Below are 23,198 nucleotides of genomic sequence, written 5' to 3' on the forward strand. Positions count from 1 at the left end.
AAAAAAAAAAAAAAACACGTGATGGGAAAATAAGATCATGCTAGTCAGAGGGACACACAGGGAACAAACAAAGGTATAACAAACAACATAGTGAATTAAAGATTTTATGACCAGAAAGTCACAGAAGATGAGGCTAGGGGGTAGGCAGGAGCCAAGGAGCCAGATCAAGGACAGCATTGATGACAGCCCGGGAGTGAAATCTGGACTTTATTCTGGAGGCAAAGAATAGCCTCTGAGGCTAAGAAGTGGGGGGATAAACTGATCATTTGTATTTTCCCAGTCGGGACAATGGACCATACTTGCTGAAGGAGCATAGTGTAGGGATTGAGAGCTAAGTCTCTGAAGCCGTCCAGCCTGGGTTTGAATTTCTGCCATGAGATTTACCAGATAAGTGACCTTAGTGAAGCTTCTTAACCTCTCTGTAAAGAAATAAAATAACAGAATCTTCTTCAGGGAGTTATGGTAATGATTAAATGATTGAAATATATATGTATTAACATACATATTCATAACAGTATCATGAACAAATTCCACAAAGTGTTGGATGTTAATATTATTTGCCAGGCAAATGAAAATATGAAAGACCTCTTTGGACCTTATCAAGGGTTCTTTGCGTCAGCACTGTGTCCATAAGAGATGGACCTATTTTCTCTAATATCATTATCAATCACATGGTCTAGTGAATAAGAAGTCTGGGGAAAAGTTATTGCTAACTTGAATTATTTTATATATTTAGTAAGGTGTTTAACTCAGTTAAGTTCCCAACGCATTACTTGATGTCTTGAAACTATTTTGTTATAGGTAAAAGATATTTGGAAGTTTGGTTTCATGACACTAAACTAGTATTCCAAATAGACAAATAATTTTGAACATTAAATGAATAAAACATTGACCTGTATTTTTCACAGGTTTTTGTCTTTGTTTTCTATTTGAAAGTCTTTAATGATACATTTTAATCTTTAATTTATTATTTTGCTTCAACAATTCAAAATAAATCTTCTCTATTTTAAATCAAAATCAATTTAAGGTGGATGGGGTGGGGGTTTTGGATGGAAATGCTATAAAATTGGGTTGTGATGATTGTTGTACAACTATAAATGTGATAAAATGCATCGAGTAATAAAGATAAAAAATCAATTTGAAAAATTTGTTTTTCTATTCAACACACTCTGCATAACTCAAAATAACAGTACTAGTAACATATGATCTGTTGAGTACCCACCTATCCTGTGAGCAGCACGCATCTAAGTACATTTCATTAATGTGAATCTTGCCTAACTGCAGAATTGGTGTTTTTATCTGTGTTCCCTATATTCCATCTGTATTTTGCAAACGAAGAAACTGAGATTCAGGGAAATCAGTGGACTTGCTCAACTCATGGATCTAGATAGTCCTGGAGCCAGGATTCCAATCCGGCTCTGACTGGTTTGATCTTGATAACTGTACACTTCCCACAGCACCAGGCTGTTTCAATTTCAAATTCTGTTCATATCCCAACTGTATTGACATTTTTTTCTTTCATGTCATGAGTGTAGCTGTAGGTACAACCCACATACCATCGAGCTGAATTAACTAACAATCCCCGTGCTCTTACATTGTTAGTGACTATCCCCAGTTAAAGTCTATTAGTAATTTCCACCACTTTGATTAAAACAAATTGCTACATTTTTTTGTTCATCTTTCCCCCTTTAGATAAGGGAAACAATTACCTTATCTAACTGAAATACGATCCAATTTCATCTTGACCATGAAATTCTTTTCTGGGAGTGAGAATTTAACCCTTAGCTTGCAATCTTATAAACATTATAGTTCGAAAAAAAAATGGTTCTTACTTTCCTCTGGTCGTTTCAAAACTTGATTTTTGATAGCTGTTTCGTTGGCTTCCACTTCTGTCACCCCTGCTGAGGTATGTTTCTCGTGGAGATCGATTTTCCACACCTCCAACGAAGTTTCGAGAAACGGCTTGTTCATTGTGCCTTCGGGCAAAGCTCTGAAGAAATTTCAGCGTGGAGTTGGAAAGGACCACTGACTCCGCTTTAGGACTAAACTGGGTGCTAGATTGGGTCGGGAGGTCAAGAGTTTGTAACTTCAGCACCATTTCTGTCTCTTCTGTGGGTGTGAGCATTTGGTTCCTCGCCCCCTTGGGAGGTGCCCTTGTGCCTGTGGGAGACGATGCTGATCTCAGAAGACTCTCTTTGGAGGGGCTTGCCTGGGAAGCTGTGACCGTCTCAGCCGACGTGATCTGGGTGGTTGGCAGCCCTTGGAGGCTTTGTATTTTGCTTGGAGGAACCGAAGCAGCAGTCACGTTCTGGGAGTTCTCATTCTCAGGAGGAGTCCCGGGATGCGCAGTGTTGTTTAGCCCAAAGCCTCCGCTCCATAAACTGGAAAGCAGGACTAATAGCCTTGCTCCTTTCATCTCCGTGGTCAGCAGCAAGAAAGCTCCTGCGAAACTGGGGAGTAAAGTCCTTCCAGCCTTTCTGCCAGCTGCTTCCACGACTGAATCTGCTTAAAAGAGAGCTTGGCCAATTTGAGATGTGTGGAGGAAACAGGTTTCTGTGTTGTGTAGTGGACTCAGGAAGTTTGAGTTCCTGTTCCTGTAGGTTTTGAGTGATCTGTGACCTCTGGTAGGATGACCTATGGAAGCAGTGAAGGGTGTCTGATGAAGCTAAGGGTAAATGGGAAAACACAGGCAGTTATTACAGGAAAACCCAAGAGAAAAACATGAATAACCGTCCTTTCCTAGGTCCACTCATGTTTCATGTGCTGCTGGTTTTGAAGAGAAATTTTGCAGCGATGATGGAGTTTTATTTGGATGGGCTGAATCAAGGAGTGTAACATTTTGTTCTCCTATACAAGGAAATTGAGACAAAATTTGAGTGGCACTTCCTTTCCACTGGGTCCCATCCAGAGAACCACATTTTGTTCAAGGACATAGGCACATGCACACACATAAACAAAAACTCATTTACAGTGTTTCTGCCCTTTCACACACCACAGGATGAATTCTGGAAAAAAAAAAAAACATATATATATATATGCACACACACACACACACAATCTCCAGTTTTTATATATACACTTCAGCTGTCACACTATTTGAAGTTAATCTCAGTGACAATAATAAAAGAAAAGCATAAACTGCTGAATTGTATGAGTCTGTAAGAAACTCACTTTAGATTTCACTCTCAATTTCTATTAGAACCAATGAATGGAGTGAATAATCAGAATGTTACTTCTGTTCTCTAATCCTGATCTTTTAGTGATTGGGTGTAATTAGTATTTTGTCACTCAAGAAAAGGATGAAGAAAACGTGAAGTCACATGAAAATAAACTGTGATCATGTATAAACTTCTGTATTTTTACTGTAGTGCAAAGTAGACCAGGTGCAGGTAACAGAGAACTAAAGTGAGCAAAGATTTTCTATGGTTGTTTTCCCAGCGGGGATGCTTCGTGGGCTTTGTCATGTCACTACTCCAGCAAATGTCTGATTCTCAGGCTTCCATTAGGATCTATCATCTGTAAAAAAGTCAATCGCAGCAGATTGTTTGGACGTAGAAGTAACAGAGGAGCACAGTTCATCTACCCATACATTCCTTCTTTCCTTCATTCAGTAATTACCCAAACCCTCCATCAGCTTTAGTAAGGTACTGGCTTAGGTGCTCAGATAATAAAGCAGGAATATTCTTGGCTCTCCATTGGCTTATGGCCTCATATAGTATGTAAATGCTAGACCTCTGTGTAATTAACCATTCTGTCAACCTCTACACCTGGCATTTAGGTTCTTAAATATTCAGTCATGGGATGTTTTCTTTCAGAAATGGAATTGGATGTTTTCTTTCAGAAATTGGAAACCTCGTGACTATTTGGTGATATATTATTGTATATACATATTCTTGTCTCTTTTCCTGGATACAGGACACCCGGATTTGAAACAAGACCTAATTTTTCTCAGAACTGCTAGCTTTTCTTTTGTCCCATTTCCTTCTCCCTTTACTCTTTCACCTATACAAGCATATTGCTGACATATTAGGGAGCATGTAATATGAAGTTATTTAAACAATGACCACGTTAATCAGCAGCAACCCCAATTGGCTTTGAAATGGAGTGCAAAAACATCTGTTTCTCAAATACATCACAGAACACTCCCACAAATTTGCATCAGTGAAAGAGCAAAAAGTTCCAACACAGACCATCCAGGCAGCAACGAGTTACTAAAAAGAGCAATAAAACTGCATAATTTTTGCAACACAGACATGATTTTCAGGACTAAGAAAAAGACGTTATAGCTTCTTTATCTGGAAAAAAACACAAGCAACTATCTTTGGCTTAGAGCAGAATAGTAATTAGAAAAATCCAAGTAAAATTTTCCTATTTAATCTACAATTTTAAATCCATACTCTTAGATTTAGCAAAAGTAGATAAGGAGACTGTCCTGAAAGCTTAAGAAATGATCAAAATCAAAATAAAGAAATTATGGCACATGCAGGGTTTTTTTGTTTTTGTTTTTTTGTTTTTTCTTCTACAGTTTGAAAAAAATAATCTTGATCTTGTTTAGGACAAGTGAACTTTAGTGGGAAAGGTCACTTATTGAATCTATAACTCTTATCAAATGCCTCTCAAATGGTAATAAAAACCGAACTGAGCTAAACAATTCATTTCTCCTCCTGTAAGGCATTGACCACCAATGATTTGGGGTGCCCCCATCCTAGATTACAAGTGACCCTGTAATCAAAAGGCTAAAGGTTGTGTATCTTATTATTATCAATCCACTAAGCCATCTTGTGCTGCAGCTCCCCAGAGAATTCCCAGCACACCTGATGGTTTGGGATGTATGGCTCATCCTTTAACTGGTGACATAAAGTGTCTGTACTCCAGAAACTGTCAGAGGCCTAACCTCAAATTCTGCTTTCTGAGACTCAATAATGCTCATCAAATAACAGCTAAGAAGAACAATATTCCTGGGATTATTGCCTGAATAATACTCAATTGTTTTTTAACTACTCTAAATATTTTCCTTGGATTAAACTGTATTATTAGAGTTTTGTATACTTTGACCCCATCATTCTGCAACAGCCCCTCCTGCCTGCTACATTTTTTACATTTAATTATGTTTTACTCTATTACCATTTTTCAACTAATTTATAAGAAAGAAACTATAAAACTCATTATTTTGTTTTATCAGGAGGTTTTCATGTCATTTTTCATTGTACCACAGACATAGTATTGAATACATCTTGCAAAATGTGTTCGCTCTAGGTGATGAGATAATGGGCTTGTTTCAGTTTTCTTTTTCTAATTTATTATTTAATTTATTCTTAGCTTAGTCTTTTCTAATCAGTAAGAAAAATGTTACTAAGTTGAGAGAAAAACATGAGTTAAAAGGCTACATTGGGGATTTTGTTTTTTGCAGATGGTGCTATGTGTTATTTAAAGCCATTTTTATGGCTGCAAGAGTTATCCTTTGTAAAATGTTGAGGGTATGCAATAACTTCCACTAGAATAATAGGATTCCTTAGCAGCTTCTTTCTTTATCATGTGAGAAAATTCTTACTTTCTTGAGATAGCTTAAGACATTAAAAATACTATTTTACCATAGCTCTCCTCCATAATCTAACACAATCAAAAGACAATCACAGAAAACAAAGTTCTAAGTGTTTTTCAATTTGAGATTGGTTGAAAGTAGTAATAACCTGGTAAGTTTATATGTGGACCAAGGAGGTTATAAGCATACAGGAAAAAAGCCACAGAAGGAGATAAATAGATTTACATGTGATATTAATAAGGCAAGCAATGTGCTGAATAGGTTAAATTTGGCATTTCATTCTCCCAATGATGCTAAATAAATATTCTGCTCTCATTTTATTGATAGAAAATCAGGCTTAAAGGAATTAAATAACTTCCTACAGTAACACCTTGGTCATTGAGAGCACAGATATGTATGTCCAACGCTAGTTATTTGCACTATCTTATAATACCACCCCCCCCACCAAGAAATAGGAAACATCGATTTAAGTTAACTTGTTTAACAAAAATTTAGAGAAAATAATGTTAAAGTTACCTTAAATTCACTCTCAATTATTTTAAATGTCCTTATGTTTTGCTTTTATCTCACAGCTCAAACATTTATTGAGACACTGTTAATAATCTAATGATTTCTATTTGGATTTATGGGATTAGAGGGGGAATTTTGTGTTAATAAATTTACTTTTGGTCTCATCTTTACTGTTTTATTCTCTTTGGTTGAGTACCTTTTTCAATTCTGTGCAGTCCTAGAAGCGATGGCATTGCCTCATCCTTGACAGCACAGAAACTATGCTCCTTTCCTTTGCTAGAATGGAACCTCCAATACAGTAGAAGACTGTTATAGCCCCAGCAACTAAAACAGTGTGTAGTAGGCATTCAATAAATAGTTATCCAATGAATGAATGGATAAGACTATGAATGCGCTTCTATTATCTCTGTAGCGGCACCTGTCAGAAGGTTAGTCAGGAGGATCTATTTCCCCAAATCATAATCACACAAAAGAAAAAAGAAATGTAAACAGGCACAAGATAGTCCCTCTATGAATACAGCCTCAAACACTCTCCTGGAAACACCGCTTCCGTCAGATTGCCTCTTACAAGTCCCTCCAAATACAATTCAGAAAGCCCATTCGTTTTCAAAATTGAGACAGTTTATGTTGAAACCAACACAGACACATGAGAATTACAAAGCAAAGTCTAAGAGCGGTAAAATAAAGGGTAATAAAGTGATATTTATGCCAGAAAACTCTAAGGTATGCAAACAAATTGAAATGAAGAGTAAAATTTAGGTCTAAGGAGGCTGGTAGGACAAGGAATATAGAAGTATAATGAAGCATATAATTCTTACTATTAAATGAGAGAGGCATATTAATTCGTCAGGAAAAAAAGCCACAATTTACTTTGTACCAAGATAAAATTTTTAACTTTATAATTGAGAACATAAAAAATTGATAAAAGATGGCTAAATATATTTTTAAGCCAATGTTTATATTGGTAACTTGCAAAACTACCCTATCGGTTATTTTATATTTTCTACTTAAATATAAAAATACCCTTGAAATGACAGAGTCAATTTAAAAAGTTTTTAAGACTAAGTTCTTTGGCACACTTTAGAAATAATATTTTCTTTTCCTTCATGAAAGTTATGTCTGGTCATTGAGTGATTATCATTAATTGCTTCTGTTTCTGGAAATATAGAATAGATATACTTTCCTCTATTGCTCCTGCTAAGTACATCAAAAAATCCCAGACAATATATGTAAAACGAATATAGGAAGACTCTGAAAAGTGAAGAGAAGGCAGATTGGCTAGAAAACCCAAGGAACAACATAACATTGGGTTCTCTGGATGTTCTTTTTGCCTCATATGTCCCAGATTGGATACTGGAGAGTTTGGAAAACTAGAAATACCAATTGCATGAACAATAAAGTTCCTGAGAGGGAGTTCCCTTTGTGGCTCAGAGGAAATGAACCCAACTAATATCCATGACGTTTTGGGTTCTAACTTTTACCTTGTTCAGTGGGTTAAAGATCCAATGTTGCTGCAAGCTGTGGATTAAGTGGCAGATGCAGCTTGGATCTGGCATGGCTGTGGCTATGGCATAGGCTGGCAGCTGCAACTCCAATTTGACTCCTAGCCCCAAGAAAAGCCGAAGGACCAAAAAATGGCCTAGGAAGACCTACATCTTTTAGACAGTAACTGCTCTGCACCCACCAAATACTGCAGAGAGACTGTGACGTATCCCTGCCCCTGCCTACAAAGGCTGAATGGAGAGCCTGAACTTCCACACTCACAGGTGGTAACAAGCAGTCTCAGCCCCATCCCTTCCCTGGGGCAATGTTAGAGAAGGCCAAGTCCCTAAGTCATTGCCATAACCCTCCCAAGGCTGAGGAAAGAGCAAGAGACAAAATATAGCTTTGAGACATGCCAGGTCTTCACTGAGCATGCTTCAATGACCCCCCCCCCCAAAAAAAAGCTGGAGATAAGGCAAAAGTTTGGAGAAATATCTTCTATACCATAGAAATCCAGAAAGTCTGAAGAAAAAAAAGAGAACTCATAAGAGATTAAAAAAGAAAAAAAAGGTTTCTTGCTGTTAAGGAGGAGATCTCCCACAGTGTTTAAATCACCTCCTCTTCACTCCACTAATGAGAAAGGAATTCCCACCCTGAGGTTATGGGGATGACTGAACATAGGAACATGCAACACTGGACAGATGAGACCAGTAGCAGTTTGTCCATATACTCAGCACTGGAAAAGAAGACACCCTCCTTAGGGACAAGCGGGAACTATGCCCAGCCTCTGACAGGGAGAATTTTTTGGCCAGGGGGCCTTATCCGCTGGAGCACAGGGAGGAAGGGAACTTGTGGTTAGGCCATGTGAAGCCCTCTAGGTATCACATGCCAAGGCAGCATATAATACTACACCTTAATTTTAGGTCTTGTAACACACAAAATTTAGAGAGCTTTTTTCCTGTATTGCAAAGGATAAAGAACCCTCTGGGGTTTGCTTGTGCTCAGACCTCAAGTTTAGTTGAAAGGAAAATCCTGATCATGCTCACAAAGTATTTTGAAAACCTCAGTGAGTTAAAACAAATAAAAGGAGTTTCCATTGTGGCTCAGTGGGTTAAGAACCTGACATAGTGTCCATGAGGATGCAGGTTCTCTACCTGGCCTCGGTCAGTGGGCTGAGGATCCAGGGTTGTTGCAAGCTGCAGTGTGGGCTACAGATGTAGCTCAGATCCAATGTTGCTGTGCCTGTGTTGTAGGCCTTCAGCTGCAGCTCTGATTCAACCCCTAGTACAGGAACCTCCATATGCTGCAGGTGCAGACCTAACAAGAAAAAACAATCTAATAAAAGATGCAACAACTTGTTATATCAGACTTAGCTCAACTATAATTTTGTGTGACTCAGCCTCCCTACTAGAAGCCTAACAGGAGAAGGGATATGCCCTTGTCTGAGGTTCTTTTACACATAACGCCTCTCAAAAATTATGAGACAGATAAAGAAATAGAAAATGTGACCCATAGTCAAGAAAGAAAACATCAATAGAAAAAGATCCAGAAAAGGCTCAGATATTAGATGTATTGACAGGGAATTTAACCCAGCTGTGCTGGAATGAGGGCAACATATCTGAACACAAAGGGAATGTCAGCAGAGACAAAATCTATACAGAAAATGGAAATACTAAAGATAAAAATAAGCTCTCAGAAATAATTTGATAAGCTTACAGCACAGTAGAAATATCAGAACAATAGGCTAATTCGAAGGCAGGTCAAAAAGAAATTGCCCAAACTGAAACAGGAATGGTGTCTGAGATCTGCAGACTATTTTCTTATGGCACAACATACATATAATAGGAGTAAATAAAAGAAAAACAAGAAAAGAAAGAGATTAGGACAAATGATAACATTTTAAAAAATAACTGATAAGAATTTTCCAAAATTGATGAAATGCATTAACCAAACACTTTCCTAACTTCTTTGTTAGGAAACCTTAAGGAAATTATGCCTGGACAATTTATAGGTAAAATTGAGACACCAAAGAAAATTTCGAAAGCACTCAAAAAAAAAAAAAAAACCCACAACATTACATAAACTGTATAAAAATTATGGCTGACTTCATTAAATACAATGAATGAGGAATTCCTGTGGTAGCTCAGAAGAAAGGAATCTGACTAGTATCCATGAGGATGCAGGTTCTGATGCCTGGCTTTGCTCAGTGGGTTAAGCATCCTGTGTTGCTGTGAGCTATGTTATAGGTTGCAGACTCGGCTCAGATGTGGTGTGGCTGTGGCTGCGGTGTAGGCCAGTTGCTACAGCTCTGATTTGACCCCTAACCTGGGAACCTCCATATACCACGAGTGAGGCCCTAAAAAGACAAAAAAATAAAATTTAAAAATTAATACAATGAGTGAGAGAAGAAAATGGGAGAACATCTTGAAGTACACAAGGGAAAAGAAAAATCCTTCTGATTTAGAATTAAATATCTATCTAGTAAAAATCTCCTTAAAAGTAAAGGAGAAATAAAAGCATCTTCAATGGGCTAAACATGAAAGGATTTATCTCCAGAAGACCCAGGTGCCAATTTATTTGACAATTTAAATGAAAAGGATACATTATAAAACTTACTAAAATTGATAGAACCATAAGAAATCTTAAGAGCCTCGTTTATAATAAACTTTCTAACAAAAAAACTCCAGGACCAGATAGCTTCAAAAGTAATTTCTAGCAAACACATTTAAAGAAGAAATAAAATATGTCTTCATGAACTCTTTTAAAAAATAAAACAGGAAATAATATATTCCACCTTGATTCATGAGGTCAGAAACACACTAATGCCAAATATTATAAAACCAAATACTTCAATAAAAACAAAATCACAGGCTAATATCCTTCATGGACAAGAAAACAAAAATACTCTAAATAAGAGCACTCTGTAAAAGCCTAATATATTATGACCCCATGGCAACTATTCTAACAATTCAAAGTTGGTTTACAGTCAGAAATCAAGCAATGCAATTCACCACATTACAGGAAAAAAAAAAAAAACAAAAAACCATAGGTGAATATATCTAAATGGATACTGTAAAATCATTTGGCAAAATTAAACACTGGTTCATATTAAAATCCCTCTCTATTCTACGAATAGAAGGGTATCAATAAAGAAAAAATATAGGAATTCCTGCTGTGGCTCAGCGGTAACTAACCCTACTAATATCCGTGAGGATACAGGTTTGATCCCTCACTCAGTGGGTTACAGGATCTGGAGTTGCCCTGAACTGTGGTGTAGGTCACAGATCTGTGGATCCCATGTCGCTGGGACTGTGGCTGGCGGCTATAGCTCTGATTTGACCCCTAAGCTGTGAACTTCCATATGCCATGGGTGCAGCCCTAAAAAGCCAAAAAAGAAAAAAAGAAAAAAAAAAAAAACACACACACACAAAAATCCTACAGATTGCATCAGTATTAAGCACAATGATTTTGGAAAAAGGCCTTGTCAATTCAATGATAAAAGATTTCTTCCTATTATTATTATTTTTTTTTTGGTCTTTTTTTGGGCTGCACCCACAGCCTGTGGAGGTTCCCAGGCTAGGGGTCAGATTGGAACTGTAGCCACCAGGCTACACCACAGCCATAGCAGCTCGGGATCTAAGCCAGCTGCATCTGTGACCTACAACAGAGCTCACGACAATGCTGGATCCTTAACCCACTGAGCAAGGCCAGGGATTGAACCTGCATCCTCATGGATACTAGTCAGATTCATGTCTGCTAAGCCATGATAGGAACTCTAAAACAATTCTTATTATTAAAAGATACTGGAACAAATAAATTTTTTAAAAATGAAACTTCGATATATTCCAAACCCAAAATTAAAGATGGTTCATAGTCTAAATTTAAAGGCTAAACCTAACCTTTGGGAAATAAATGTTAAGAGAATATCGTCATGATCTCAGTGTAGAGAAAGAGTTCTTTGATAGGATGCAGAAAGCATGCACCATAAAAAAAAATGATCCATCAAACTTTCAAAATTAAAACTTCAGCCCTTCAAAGGATAAAATTCAGAAAATCAATAGCAAGCCCCACATTGGATAAAATGATAGGAATTTCAGTAATTGAACAAATTACCTATCCAGACTATAAAACGAATCTCTGTAAATCAATAATAAAGACAGACCACTCAATTAATAAGTGGGCAAAAGGCTTGAACCGGCTCATAACAAAAAAGATATACAAATGGCCAAGATACACATGAAAAGTAGCCTGGAATTTTTAGTCATCAGAGCAAAGCAACACAATTAAAATTATAATGAGATACCCTTTTACTACCGTTAGAATAACTCAAATTAAAGACTCACAACACTCAATGTTGAAAGGGAGTAGAGCAATCAAAACCATCGTATATTTCCAGAAGTGTAAAATGGTGCTGCCACTTTGGAGGAGGGTGTGACAGTTATAAAATAAAATACACATTTCACCCTTGATAAAGGAATTTTACACTGAGGTATTTACAGAATATAAATGTAATTCTGTAAATTATAGAGAGAAATAACATGTCCACAGAAAGGCCCATACAAGAGTACTCAGAACTGCCTTATTCATCATAGGAGCCCCACCCTGGAAACAACCCAAATGTCCATCAAGAGAAGAAGATATAAATGAAGAGTGAAATGTTCATCCTGTGGAACATTACTCTGCAATAAAAAGGGAATGAAATACTGATATGTACGATAACAGGTGAATCTCAAAATCAATAGGCTGAGTGAGACATTCGAGGCAGAGAAGACACAAAAGAATATAGTTCTATTTATGTGATATCTAAGAACAGAAAATACCAATTTATGGTGGTAGAAATCAGAAAGTCGTCTTTTCTGGGGGTGGGAGGATTTATTGGAAATGGACACGAGGGAATTCCCTTCCTGGCTTAGAGGTTAACAAACCCAACTAGGATCCATAAGGATGTGGGTTCGATCGCTGGCCTTGCTCAGTGGGTTAAGAATCTGGCCTTGCTGTGAGCTGTGATGCATAGGTTGCAGATGTAGCATGGATCTGGTGTTGCTGTGGCTGTGGTATAGGCTAGCGGCTACAGCTCTGATTTGACCCCAAGCCTGGGAACTTCCATATGCTGCAGGTGTGGCCCTAAAAAAAAGCAAAAAAAAAAAAAAAAAAAGAAAAGGACGTGAAAGATCTTTCTGAGATGATGGAAATATTACACATTTTGCTTTGGGTTGTGAGTACTAAGTATATAAAATTGTCAAATCATTAAACTAAACACTTAAGAGCTATGCATTTTGTTGTATATAATTTACACATTATTTTTTTTTTAAGTGTAAGAATTTAAGGGAGTTCCCATTATGATGCAGCAGAAATGAATCTGACTAGTTTCCATGAGGATTTGGGTTTGATCCCTGGCCTCGAGGACTTCCATATGCCACAAGTGTGGCCCTAAAAAAAAATGAAAAAAGAAAAGAAAAAATTTAATAAGCTTGAAATCAAGAAAGTTTGCCCCTTCCTAGCAGTGTGTAGAACTTCCTATTTTTTTTTTTTGAGTGTAGAACTTTGTTAAATTAAGTGTACAATCTTTCCTTTATCAAATACAACAAATGAAATACATCTATTTGTCTGTAGAGCAGAGATGATCTCTAGGGTAGAAACTCAACTTACATTAAATCGATATTTACTAAAAATGTAATATGCCTAGAACACGAAATAAAAGAAAAAATACAGTGAGACCCTAAGAAAATTTCACTATTAGAATCAAGGTTAAAATCCAGATTTTATAAAATTGAGTCAAACGTCTTTCTATATTTAACTCTATCTTCATACACATTTCTTAAAACCATCTAAATTGAGTTAAATTTAGAGCTTAGAAGATTTGTTTTGATTTTATTCAAGTGAATAAAATATTAAGTACTATTTCTACCCAACTAACCATATAGATGTTTATATATATATTATGTATATATTTATTATATGTTTACATATATAATATATATATTACATATATAATCTCAACAAGAAAGACTTCATGAGTGGTTGACTAGGAATCTAACAATTCTTTTTTTTTCTTACCATGATAAAATTCACTTAAGACAGAAACATGAAAAGCCAATATCCCCCCATCTTAGAGGAATTAAAGAAGTATGGTCTTTCTACTGAAGCATGATTATAACATATATATATATACATATATATATATCACCAAAGTATGAAAGTACTTTTTCTGAGAGGATTATTTTTCTTAAGTAGCAGGGAAATGGTTAATATAATACCATAGTTTAAATAAGCTTAGCTTAAATTTAGAGCTATCCCAGCTGCTAAAAATCTCTGGTTAGTAATATATTTAGGAAATGACCAGATGCTGTAAACAAGTGTTATAATCAGAACAAAAATAGGACACAAAGCACTTTACATTCATCCGAAGGATCCTCAGCGATTGTGGTGCATAACTTATTAGACTCAAATCATTCATTGATTGTATCATTATTGTTCAGTTCCCAAAAGCAAAATTTAAGTTGAAAATTAGACCTGCAGAAATTGATTCAGTATGTAATTTGAAGCAACAATTCAATAAATTCAATAAACTGTATACTGAATTGTATAAATTCAGCATAGAATTTATATATATACATATATATGTACACATATAAATCAATGCTAGTAGAGGCATTATCAGAGTAGTAACAACAGTATTTGATTAGAATAAGACGTCCATCATTCACCCTGGGTAACTTTGGCAAACACACAACACATTTAACATTCCTGTTTCCATCCTTCATTTAGAAGAAAGGAAGGAAGGAAGAAAGAAAGAAGGAAGAAGGAAGGAGGGAAAGAAAGAAAGAAAAGGAAGGAAGGAAAGAAAAAGAAAGGAAGGAAGGAAGAAAAGACATACAATTCATTTGTATACACATAAGCATTCATACAAAGTGAGAAAACTTGTTTCTATGGTTAGAAGAAATCATTTTAACAAAACAAGTACACTTAACAGTAATTTCCATACTTTGAAAATTTTGTTATGGCAGAACAGCCACATTACCTCTGAGTCCCTTAGTACCTTAGAATAAACAATTCCTAGATTTAAGAAATATGTTACAAAAGTGTTTGCTTCTGCTTTACAAATAAAATTTGGAAGTATGTATTTGCCAGATTGGAATTTAAACTTATGTATCATCTTTGTTTTCTTTCATCAGTGTCTTATAGTTTTTAGAGTACATGTCTTTTTTCTCTTTATGTAGGTTTACTTCTAGGTACTTTATTCTTTTTGATGGTAAATGAAATTATTTCCCTAATTTATCTTTCTGATCTTTCATTGTTAGTATATACCATGTTCTTGGATTGGAAGGATGAATGTTGTCAAAATGAATATACTACCCAAGGAAATCTATGGATTCAACACAATCCTTATCAAATTACCAATGGCATTTTTCACAGAACTAGATCAAAATATTTTTAAATTTGTATGGGAACCCTGAATAGCCAAAGCAATCTTGAGAAAGAAAAGTGGAACTGGAGGAATCAGATCTATATTTGATGAATATAGATCTATATGTGATGAATACAGAAGTAAAAATCCTCAACAAAATACTAGAAAACAGAATCCAAATATATATTAAAAGGATCATACACCATTATAAAGGAGGATTTATCCAAGGGATGCAAGGATTCTTCAATATCTGCAAATCTATCAATGTGATATACCACATCAACAAACTGAAGAATGAAAACCATATGATCATCCTAATTGATGCAGAAAAGGCTTTTGACAAAATTAAACACCCATTTATGATAAAAACTCTCCAGAGAATGGGGATAGAGGGAACCTACCTCAACATAATAAAAAAAACATATATGAGAAACCCACAGCTAACATCATTCTCAATGGCGAAAAACTGAAAACATTCCCACTAAGATCAGGAACAAGACAAGGTTGTCCACTTTCACCACTACTATTCAACATAGTTTTGGAAGTCCTGGCCATAGCAATCAAAGAAGAAAAAGAAATAAAAGGAACCTAAATTGGAAAAGAAGAAGTAAAATTATCACTGTTTGCAGATGACATGATACTATACTTAGAAAACCCTAAAGACAGCACCATAAAACTGTTAGAACGCATCAATGAATTTGGCAAAGTTGCAGGCTACAAAATTAATACACAGAAATCAATTGCATTTCTAAATACTAATAATCAAAGATCAGAAAGAGAAATTAGGGAAGCAATCCCATTTACCATCTCATCCAAAAGAATCAAATACCTAGGAGTAAACCTACCTAAAGAGACAAAAGACCTATGCTCTGAAAACTCTGAAACACTGATGAAAGAAATTAATGATAACACAGGAGTTCCCGTCGTGGCGCAGTGGTTAACGAATCCAACTAGGAACCATGAGGTTGCGGGTTCGGTCCCTGCCCTTGCTCAGTGGGTTAACGATCCGGCGTTGCCGTGAGCTGTGGTGTAGGTTGCAGACGCGGCTTGGATCCTGCTGTGGCTCTGGCGTAGGCTGGTGGCTACAGCTCCGATTCAACCCCTAGCCTGGGAACCTCCATATGCCGCGGGAGCAGCCCTAGAAAAGGCAACAACAACAACAACAACAACAAAAAAAAAGACAAAAAAAAAAAAAGAAATTAATGATAACACAAACAGATGGAAAGATATACCATGATCTTGGATTGGAATAACTATTGTCAAAATGACTATACTACTCAAGGCAATCTACAGATTCAATGCAATCCCTATCAAATTACCAAAGACATTCTTCATAGAACTAGAACAGGAAATTTTAAAATTTGTATGGAAACATAAGAGACCCTGAATAGCCAAAGCAATATTGAAAAAGAAAAACAGAGAAATAAATCTTCCTGCATTTAAACAACACTAAAAAGCTAAAGACATCAAAACAATATGGTACTGGCACAAAAACATAAATATAGACGAATGGAACAGGACAGAAAGCCCAGACACAAACCCAAGTACCTGTGGTCAACTAATCTATGACAAAGGAGGATAGAACATACAGTGGAAGAAAGATAGCCTCCTCAATAAATTGTGCTGGGAAAACTGGAAAGCTACATGTAAAAGAATGAAAGTAGAGGAGTTCCTGTCATGGTGCAGTGGTTAAAGAATCTGACTAGGAACCATGGGGTTGTGGGTTCGATCCCTGGTCTTGCTCAGTGGGTTGAGGATCCAGCGTTGCTGTGAGCTGTGGTGTAGGTTGCAGACGCGGCTCGGATCCCGAGTGGCTGTGGCTGTGGTGCAGCCTGGAAGCTATAGCTCCGATTTGACCCCTAGCCTTGGAACCTCCATATGCCATGGGAGCGGCTCAAGCATGGCAAAAAAAAAAAAAAAAAAAAAAGACAAAAAAAATGAATGAAAGTAGAACATTATCAAACACCATATACAAAAATAAACTCAAAATGGATGGAAGACCTATATATAAGTCCAGACACCATAAAACTCCTAGAGGAAAACATGTGCAGAACACTCTTTGACATAAATTACAGCAACATCTTGTTTGATCTACCTCCTAGAATAATGACAATAAAGAAACAAATAAACCAATCGGACCTAATTAAACTCAAAAGCTTTTGCACAGCAAAGAAAACCATTAAAAAAATAAAAAGACAACCCACAGAATGGGAGAAAATCTTTACCAACAATGCAACAGACAAGGGACTAATCTCCAAAATATACAAACAACTCATGCAACTCAACAACAACAACAACAACAACAAAACCCAATTAAAAATGGCCAGAAGACCTAAGTAGACATTCCTCCAAAGAAAACATACAGATGGCCAACAGGCATATGAAAAAATGCTCAATATCACTAATTATTAGATAAATGCAAATCAAAACTACAGTGAGATACCACCTCACACCAGTCAGAATGGCCATCATTAACAAGTCAAAAAATAACAAATGTTGGAGAGGGTATGGAGAAAAAGGTACCATCCTCCACTGTTGGTAGGAATGCAAATTGGTAAAACCACTATGGAAAACAGAAGGGAGATACCTGTGGAAACTAAATATATGATTTAGCAATTCCACTGCTGGGTATGTATCTGTAGAGACCTTTCACTGAAAAATATACATGCACCCATATTTTCACAGCAGCACTATTCACAATAGCCAGGACATGAAAACAACATAAATGTCCATTGACAGGTGAATGGATTAAGAAGATGTACATATATACAATGGAATATTACTCAGCCATGAAAAAGACAAACTAATGCCATTTGTAGCAACATGGATGGATCTAGAGCCTCTCACGCTAAGTGAAGTCAAGTCAGAAAGAAAAATACAAATACCATATGATGTCAATTATTTGTGGAATTTAAAATATGGAACAGATGATTCTATCTAAAAATAACAAACAAAAAACAGAAACAGATCATGGCCAGTAAGAGAAGATTTTGGGGTCCCCAAGGGGGAAAGGGAGCAAGTGGGATGGATGGGCATTTTGGGGGTTTTTTGAATGCAAACTGTTATATTTAGAATGGATGGGCAAGGGGATCCTACTGCACAGCCTAGGGAAATGTGTGTGATTGGGTCACTCTCTTGTACAACAGAACCTGATGAAACATTTTAAATCAACTATACTTTAATAATAATAATAAAATAAAAAGAAAAGTGGAGCTGGAGGAATCAGGCTCCCTGTCTTCAGACTGTACTACAAAGCTACAGTCATCAAAACAGCATGCTACTGGCCCAGAAACAGAAATATAGATCAATGGAACAAAACAGAATGCCAAGAAATAAAACCAAGCACTTATGGTCAACTAATCTATGACAAAGGAAACAAGAACATACAGTGGAGGAAAGATAGTCTCTTCAATAAGTGGTGCTCGGAAAACTGGACAGCTGAATGTAAAAGAATGAAATTAGAACATTCTCTAACACCATACACAAAAATAAACTCAAAATGAATTAAATACCTAAATGTAAGGCCAGATACTATAAAACTCCTAGAGGAAATCCTAGGTAGAATTCTCTTTGACATAAATCACAGCAATATCTTATTTCATCCACATCCTAGAATAATGACAATACAGACAAAAATAAACCAAAGGGGCCTAATTAAACTCAGAAGCCTTTGCACAACAAAGGAAACCATTTAAAAAATAGAAAGAAAAGATAGCTCTTAGAATGGGAGAAAATCTTTGCAAATGATGCAATCGAAAAAGACTTAATCTCCAAAATATACAAACACACACACAACTCAACAACAAAAAAACAAACAACCCAATTGAAAAGTGGGCAGAAGACCTAAATAGACATTTCTCCAAAAACATATAGATGGCCAACAGGCACATGAAAAAATGCCCAAGATCACTAATTACTAGATAAAAGCAAATCAAAACTTACAATGAGGTACCACTTCATACCAGTTGGAGAGGTCATCATTAACAAGTTAACAAACCATAAATGCTGGAGAGGATGTGGAGAAAAGAGAACCCTCCTTCACTGTTATTTGGAATCTAAGTTGGTATAGCCATTATGGAAAACAATATGGAGGTACCTGCGGAAACTAAAAACATAACCACTGTATGATCCAGCAATCCTACTCCTGGGCATCTATCCATAGAAAACCATAATTCCAAAAGACACATGCACCCTAATCTTCATTGCAGTGCTATTTACAATAGCCAAGACATGGAAGCAACCTAAATATCCATCAATAGAGGAATGGATAAAGAAGATGTGGTACATATATACAATGGAATATTATTCAGCCATAAAATAGAATGAAATAATGCCATTTGGAGCAACATGGATGGACCTAGAAACTATCATATGAAGAGAAATTGGTCAGACAGTGAAAGACAAACATCTATAATATCACCTATATGTGGAATCTAAAAAAAAAAAAAGAGTACAAATGAACTTATTTCCAGAAAAGACAGACTCACAGACTTTGAAAATTTTATGGTTACCAAAGGGGACAGGTGGGGGATGGGAGGGATGGACTGGGGATTTGGGACTGGCATATGCACACTGAGTTATATAGAATTACTGGCCAATGGGGACCTGCTCTACTGCACAGAGAACTCTACCCAATATTCTGTGATAATCTATGTGGGAAAAGAATCTAAGAGAGAATGGATATGTGTATATATATGACTGGGTCACTTTGTTGTACAGCAGAAATTATCACAACCTTGTAAATTATTGAACACTTGTACTTCAATAAAACTTTAAGAAAAAAAAAGGCAAAAAAACTTAACTAGACACTAGCATACTTGCCAGTGAAATTAAGAAATTGCCTCCATTGGCAGTTACAATTCATTGTTTAGTGTAGGCAAATCTGTATATCACTGGGTAAATTAAAGAAATCAGAAAGGGAATTATCCATTCAAAATAGTCCTATGACTCTAGGCAAAGGAATTCTTCAGAATTGCATTGCAGCAGTCCACAAATGGCTTTTCCTTAAGATTATCATTACTTCTGCTCTCCTAAATCTCAATAGATAATTCTTTCTCCCAAATACAGCATATACAGCTACCCTAATAAAACATATAGTTTTTCTAATATTTTCAGGGACCAATTCTTTCCAAATTCTTTATTTCTTTTAGAACCATAGGCAGTGCAGGTTAGAAAAAAGACAGCAAGGCAAAGGGTCTCAGGTTTGAACCTGAGCTCTTTCTCATCCTTGCTCTGTCCTGGGCTGTTGGTATGATCTTAGGCATGTCCCCTGATCTTGCTAAGCTTCAGTTACCTCCCTTGTATTCTTGATGATAACTACATGGGTCAGTGCCCATGAGACTTTTTATACAATGTAAAGAAATATACTGGTCAAATTTGGGATGTTACTATATCAAGAAAACAGATACAATTTATCAACCCTGTGCTTAATTTCCACTATATTTTCTCTACTTTTTACATAATAACAGCTTGGACCCACCCATTCTTGAATTCCCTTGATCCTCAAGGAAGGATTATACTTACTCAAACCACTGGAAAGTTTCTGTGTAGTTTGCTTGTTTTATAAAGTTTTATGGGACATATTATAAATTTTCTTTCTCTTCTTATGCCAATAGAAAGATTAATACTGATTTATATAATCGTTAGCTCCATACACACTGATTCTGTGCTAAGCATTATCTTCAGTGGCACATAAACTGTTATTTCTATAACTACCCCTGATGTTGTGACTCATAAACCCATGTTTTAGCAAGAAATCAATTAACTGCCAAGGTATGGCAGCTGAAAAGTGACAGAACTGCCATTTGAATGCAGGTCCTTTAACTCTGATGATTTGCCTTCTCCCCAGGTTACCCTGATCTCTTGTATTAAAGTAATTCTTAGTTTTTATTGACATACAGAGATCAACTTCTGTTATATTAGAAAACTGGTAGAAACAGCTAAGACAGAGCTTGGTTTCAAAGGAAAAAAAAATCACATTTGCAAATGCACCAATTTGGGTTTCTATACCCAAAGCAATCAGAATATCTGTAAAATTAAAGCAGTAGCATTCTATGTCTGAAAGATTAAGAGTTTCACAGTACAAAGTCTACTGATTTAGCAGCTGATTTAGTCTATCAACTAAGGAAATAGCTAAATAATTCTACCAGAAGGAACAATAACATGAAAATAATATTCAATATAAATGTTTTCTTTCAGGCTGTTTTCAGCTGGATTGTTAAATTCTGCCAAAAGAGATTCTCAACACACACTCCTACTGGATTATGGTAAGTGCCACACATTTTAAGGGAAAATTAATGCTTTAAAAATAAATTTATTGTTCCACAAAGTGCTAACACTAGTAATGCTCAAAATAGACCTGCGATCTCATTAGAGGCAACAATTGCAAACGTCTGTATTTTATTTTTATTTTTAACTCTTTCAAGCAGAACGTTCATTTAGAAAGAAATCCTTGGTAGCTCTTACCTTAAAATTCTCTGCCCCTGGTTATAAACTAGATGGTAACATGTGGAAACTTCGCTTGGCCTCTTTGCAGGCTGTCTCCAAATAGTCACTGTTTTCAGAACCAGAAAAACAGGGGCTTAAGAGGGACAGGGGGAAATGGACCCTCACAATAGCCCTGCCATTATTTTCTCTGGGAGTGCCTAGCAACAGAAGCCCAGGGACCAAGAAACTAAGATGCCTGAGGGCACCGACCCCCAGCCCGCCTCCTGTCTTTTCAGTGGAGAAAGGATCCTTGAGCTCTTAGTAAGAACTGTTATCCAACCAGGAGCTTTAGCCACTCTGATGAAAGTGTTCTGAACAACGTAAGTCTAAGAGAGTTCTCTCAAAAATCTTGATGGCATTCTATTTTGTTAACTAATACTATTCAAGCCAGTATTGAAAACAGGCACAATATATAAACCTTATCTGTTAAGATTTAGACTTAATTCTATCAGATTTAGAAACAAGAAAAAAAAGAATAAGAAAAAACAGTGGAAGCAAGGGTAACCTGCTCTAGCTTTTTGATTACCACCCTTACTGCAGACCTGGGTTGCATTTCACAGTCAGCCACACCTCACTGATAAAATCTGCTCTAATTCTTTGCTAGGGCATTCTATAGTTTCTTATACAAATCCAGTGAGTGGATAGAAAATGAGGTCTTGGGAGTTTGCATCTTTGGCAGAATTTTTCTAGAACATGGAGAAATTTCAGGCAGTTGAATATCTTTGCAGATAGCATCTGCCTCTGTTTCAGTATTGGTCACATTTCAAATAGGTCTTCCTCTGCAAGTTGGTGGGAAGGACCCTGTGCTTTGCTGTTCTTTGAAAACCTCAAGCTCAATCGTGCACGTGATTGGTGACAAAAAAAAAAAAAAAAAAAAGTGGTGTTTGCTTCTGTAGCTGAAAGTAATAGGTCTGACACAAGTTTGAGTTTGTCCTCATGTCCCCTCAAAATTTTCTCTCTCTGATCAGCTGAGACTCCCCAACCCAGTACCTTATCACTCTGAAAAACAGGCTCCAGATTTTAGCACGTTTTGAAAGTTTAGAGGCATATGGGTGGAAGTGTACGTAAATTCCGGTGAGTTTTCAGTGTTCTGCTTTTGAGACACATCCACAAAAAGCCTACCTCGCAAAAAAAAAAAAAAAAACAAAAAAACAAAAAAACCCCACAAAAAGAACAGTGTGTTTTTTTAAAATTTGAAATCCATTTCTACTTCAAATAAATTGTTTATAATTTTTGAAAGAAAAGAAATGATGTTTTGTGTTCCTCTAGCCTATCCTATTTAGAGTTGATGTAGAAAACTTCTGAATTCACTTTATAAATATATTATCCCATCACAAATAGAATGAAATAAACAATAGTCATAGATAAAGAAAAATATTTTTGCCTTGACACTAACATTAGACTTGAACATTGTATTTTAAAATAAGAAATTATACTTGGTTAGATATATTTTCACAAAAAAAAGATGAAGATATTTAAAAATAGTGGTTATCTATTAGAGTAAAAACAGTATTTTAAAGAAACATAAACACGAGTTTGTGAATTAAATATCCTGCAAGCATGATATAGTTTTGGGCATGACAAAATTGAGATTACACTCTATAAAGTATTCCAGTAAAGTTAGTATTTTTAATCAAATATTAAAAAAATGAAATCCCTATGCATTAATGTATAATTTAGCATAGACATATTATATATAATAGAACATCTATGAAATATTATATACTATATGCTATATATATAAAACATATTCTGTATATATGTGCATAG

At 36.0% G+C, this 23,198-nt stretch overlaps 1 protein-coding gene and 1 long non-coding RNA gene across 2 annotated transcripts in view; one reads left to right on the forward strand and one right to left on the reverse strand.

Moving 5' to 3' along the window:
* Positions 1-2,503, reverse strand: part of MMRN1 (multimerin 1) — a 59,469-nt gene extending 56,966 nt beyond the window's left edge. Inside the window, exon 1 of the mRNA XM_005666992.4 lies at positions 1,833-2,503. Within this exon, the coding sequence (XP_005667049.3) occupies positions 1,833-2,416 (584 nt within the window). The 5' untranslated portion in view covers positions 2,417-2,503. The remainder of the gene's footprint in view (positions 1-1,832) is intronic.
* The window catches only part of LOC106504767 (uncharacterized), a 120,609-nt gene extending 99,401 nt beyond the window's left edge, over positions 1-21,208 (forward strand). Inside the window, exon 4 of the long non-coding RNA XR_002346867.2 lies at positions 21,141-21,208. This is a non-coding gene — a long non-coding RNA (uncharacterized LOC106504767). The remainder of the gene's footprint in view (positions 1-21,140) is intronic.
* Positions 21,209-23,198: the final 1,990 nt, after the last annotated feature.

This window comes from Sus scrofa, chromosome 8 (assembly GCF_054392235.1).
Source record: "Sus scrofa isolate SSC_HxYL_T2T_F1_AM1 chromosome 8, Sscrofa_HxYL_maternal_Yorkshire_Landrace_v2.0, whole genome shotgun sequence".
NCBI classification, from domain to species: Eukaryota; Metazoa; Chordata; class Mammalia; order Artiodactyla; family Suidae; genus Sus; species Sus scrofa.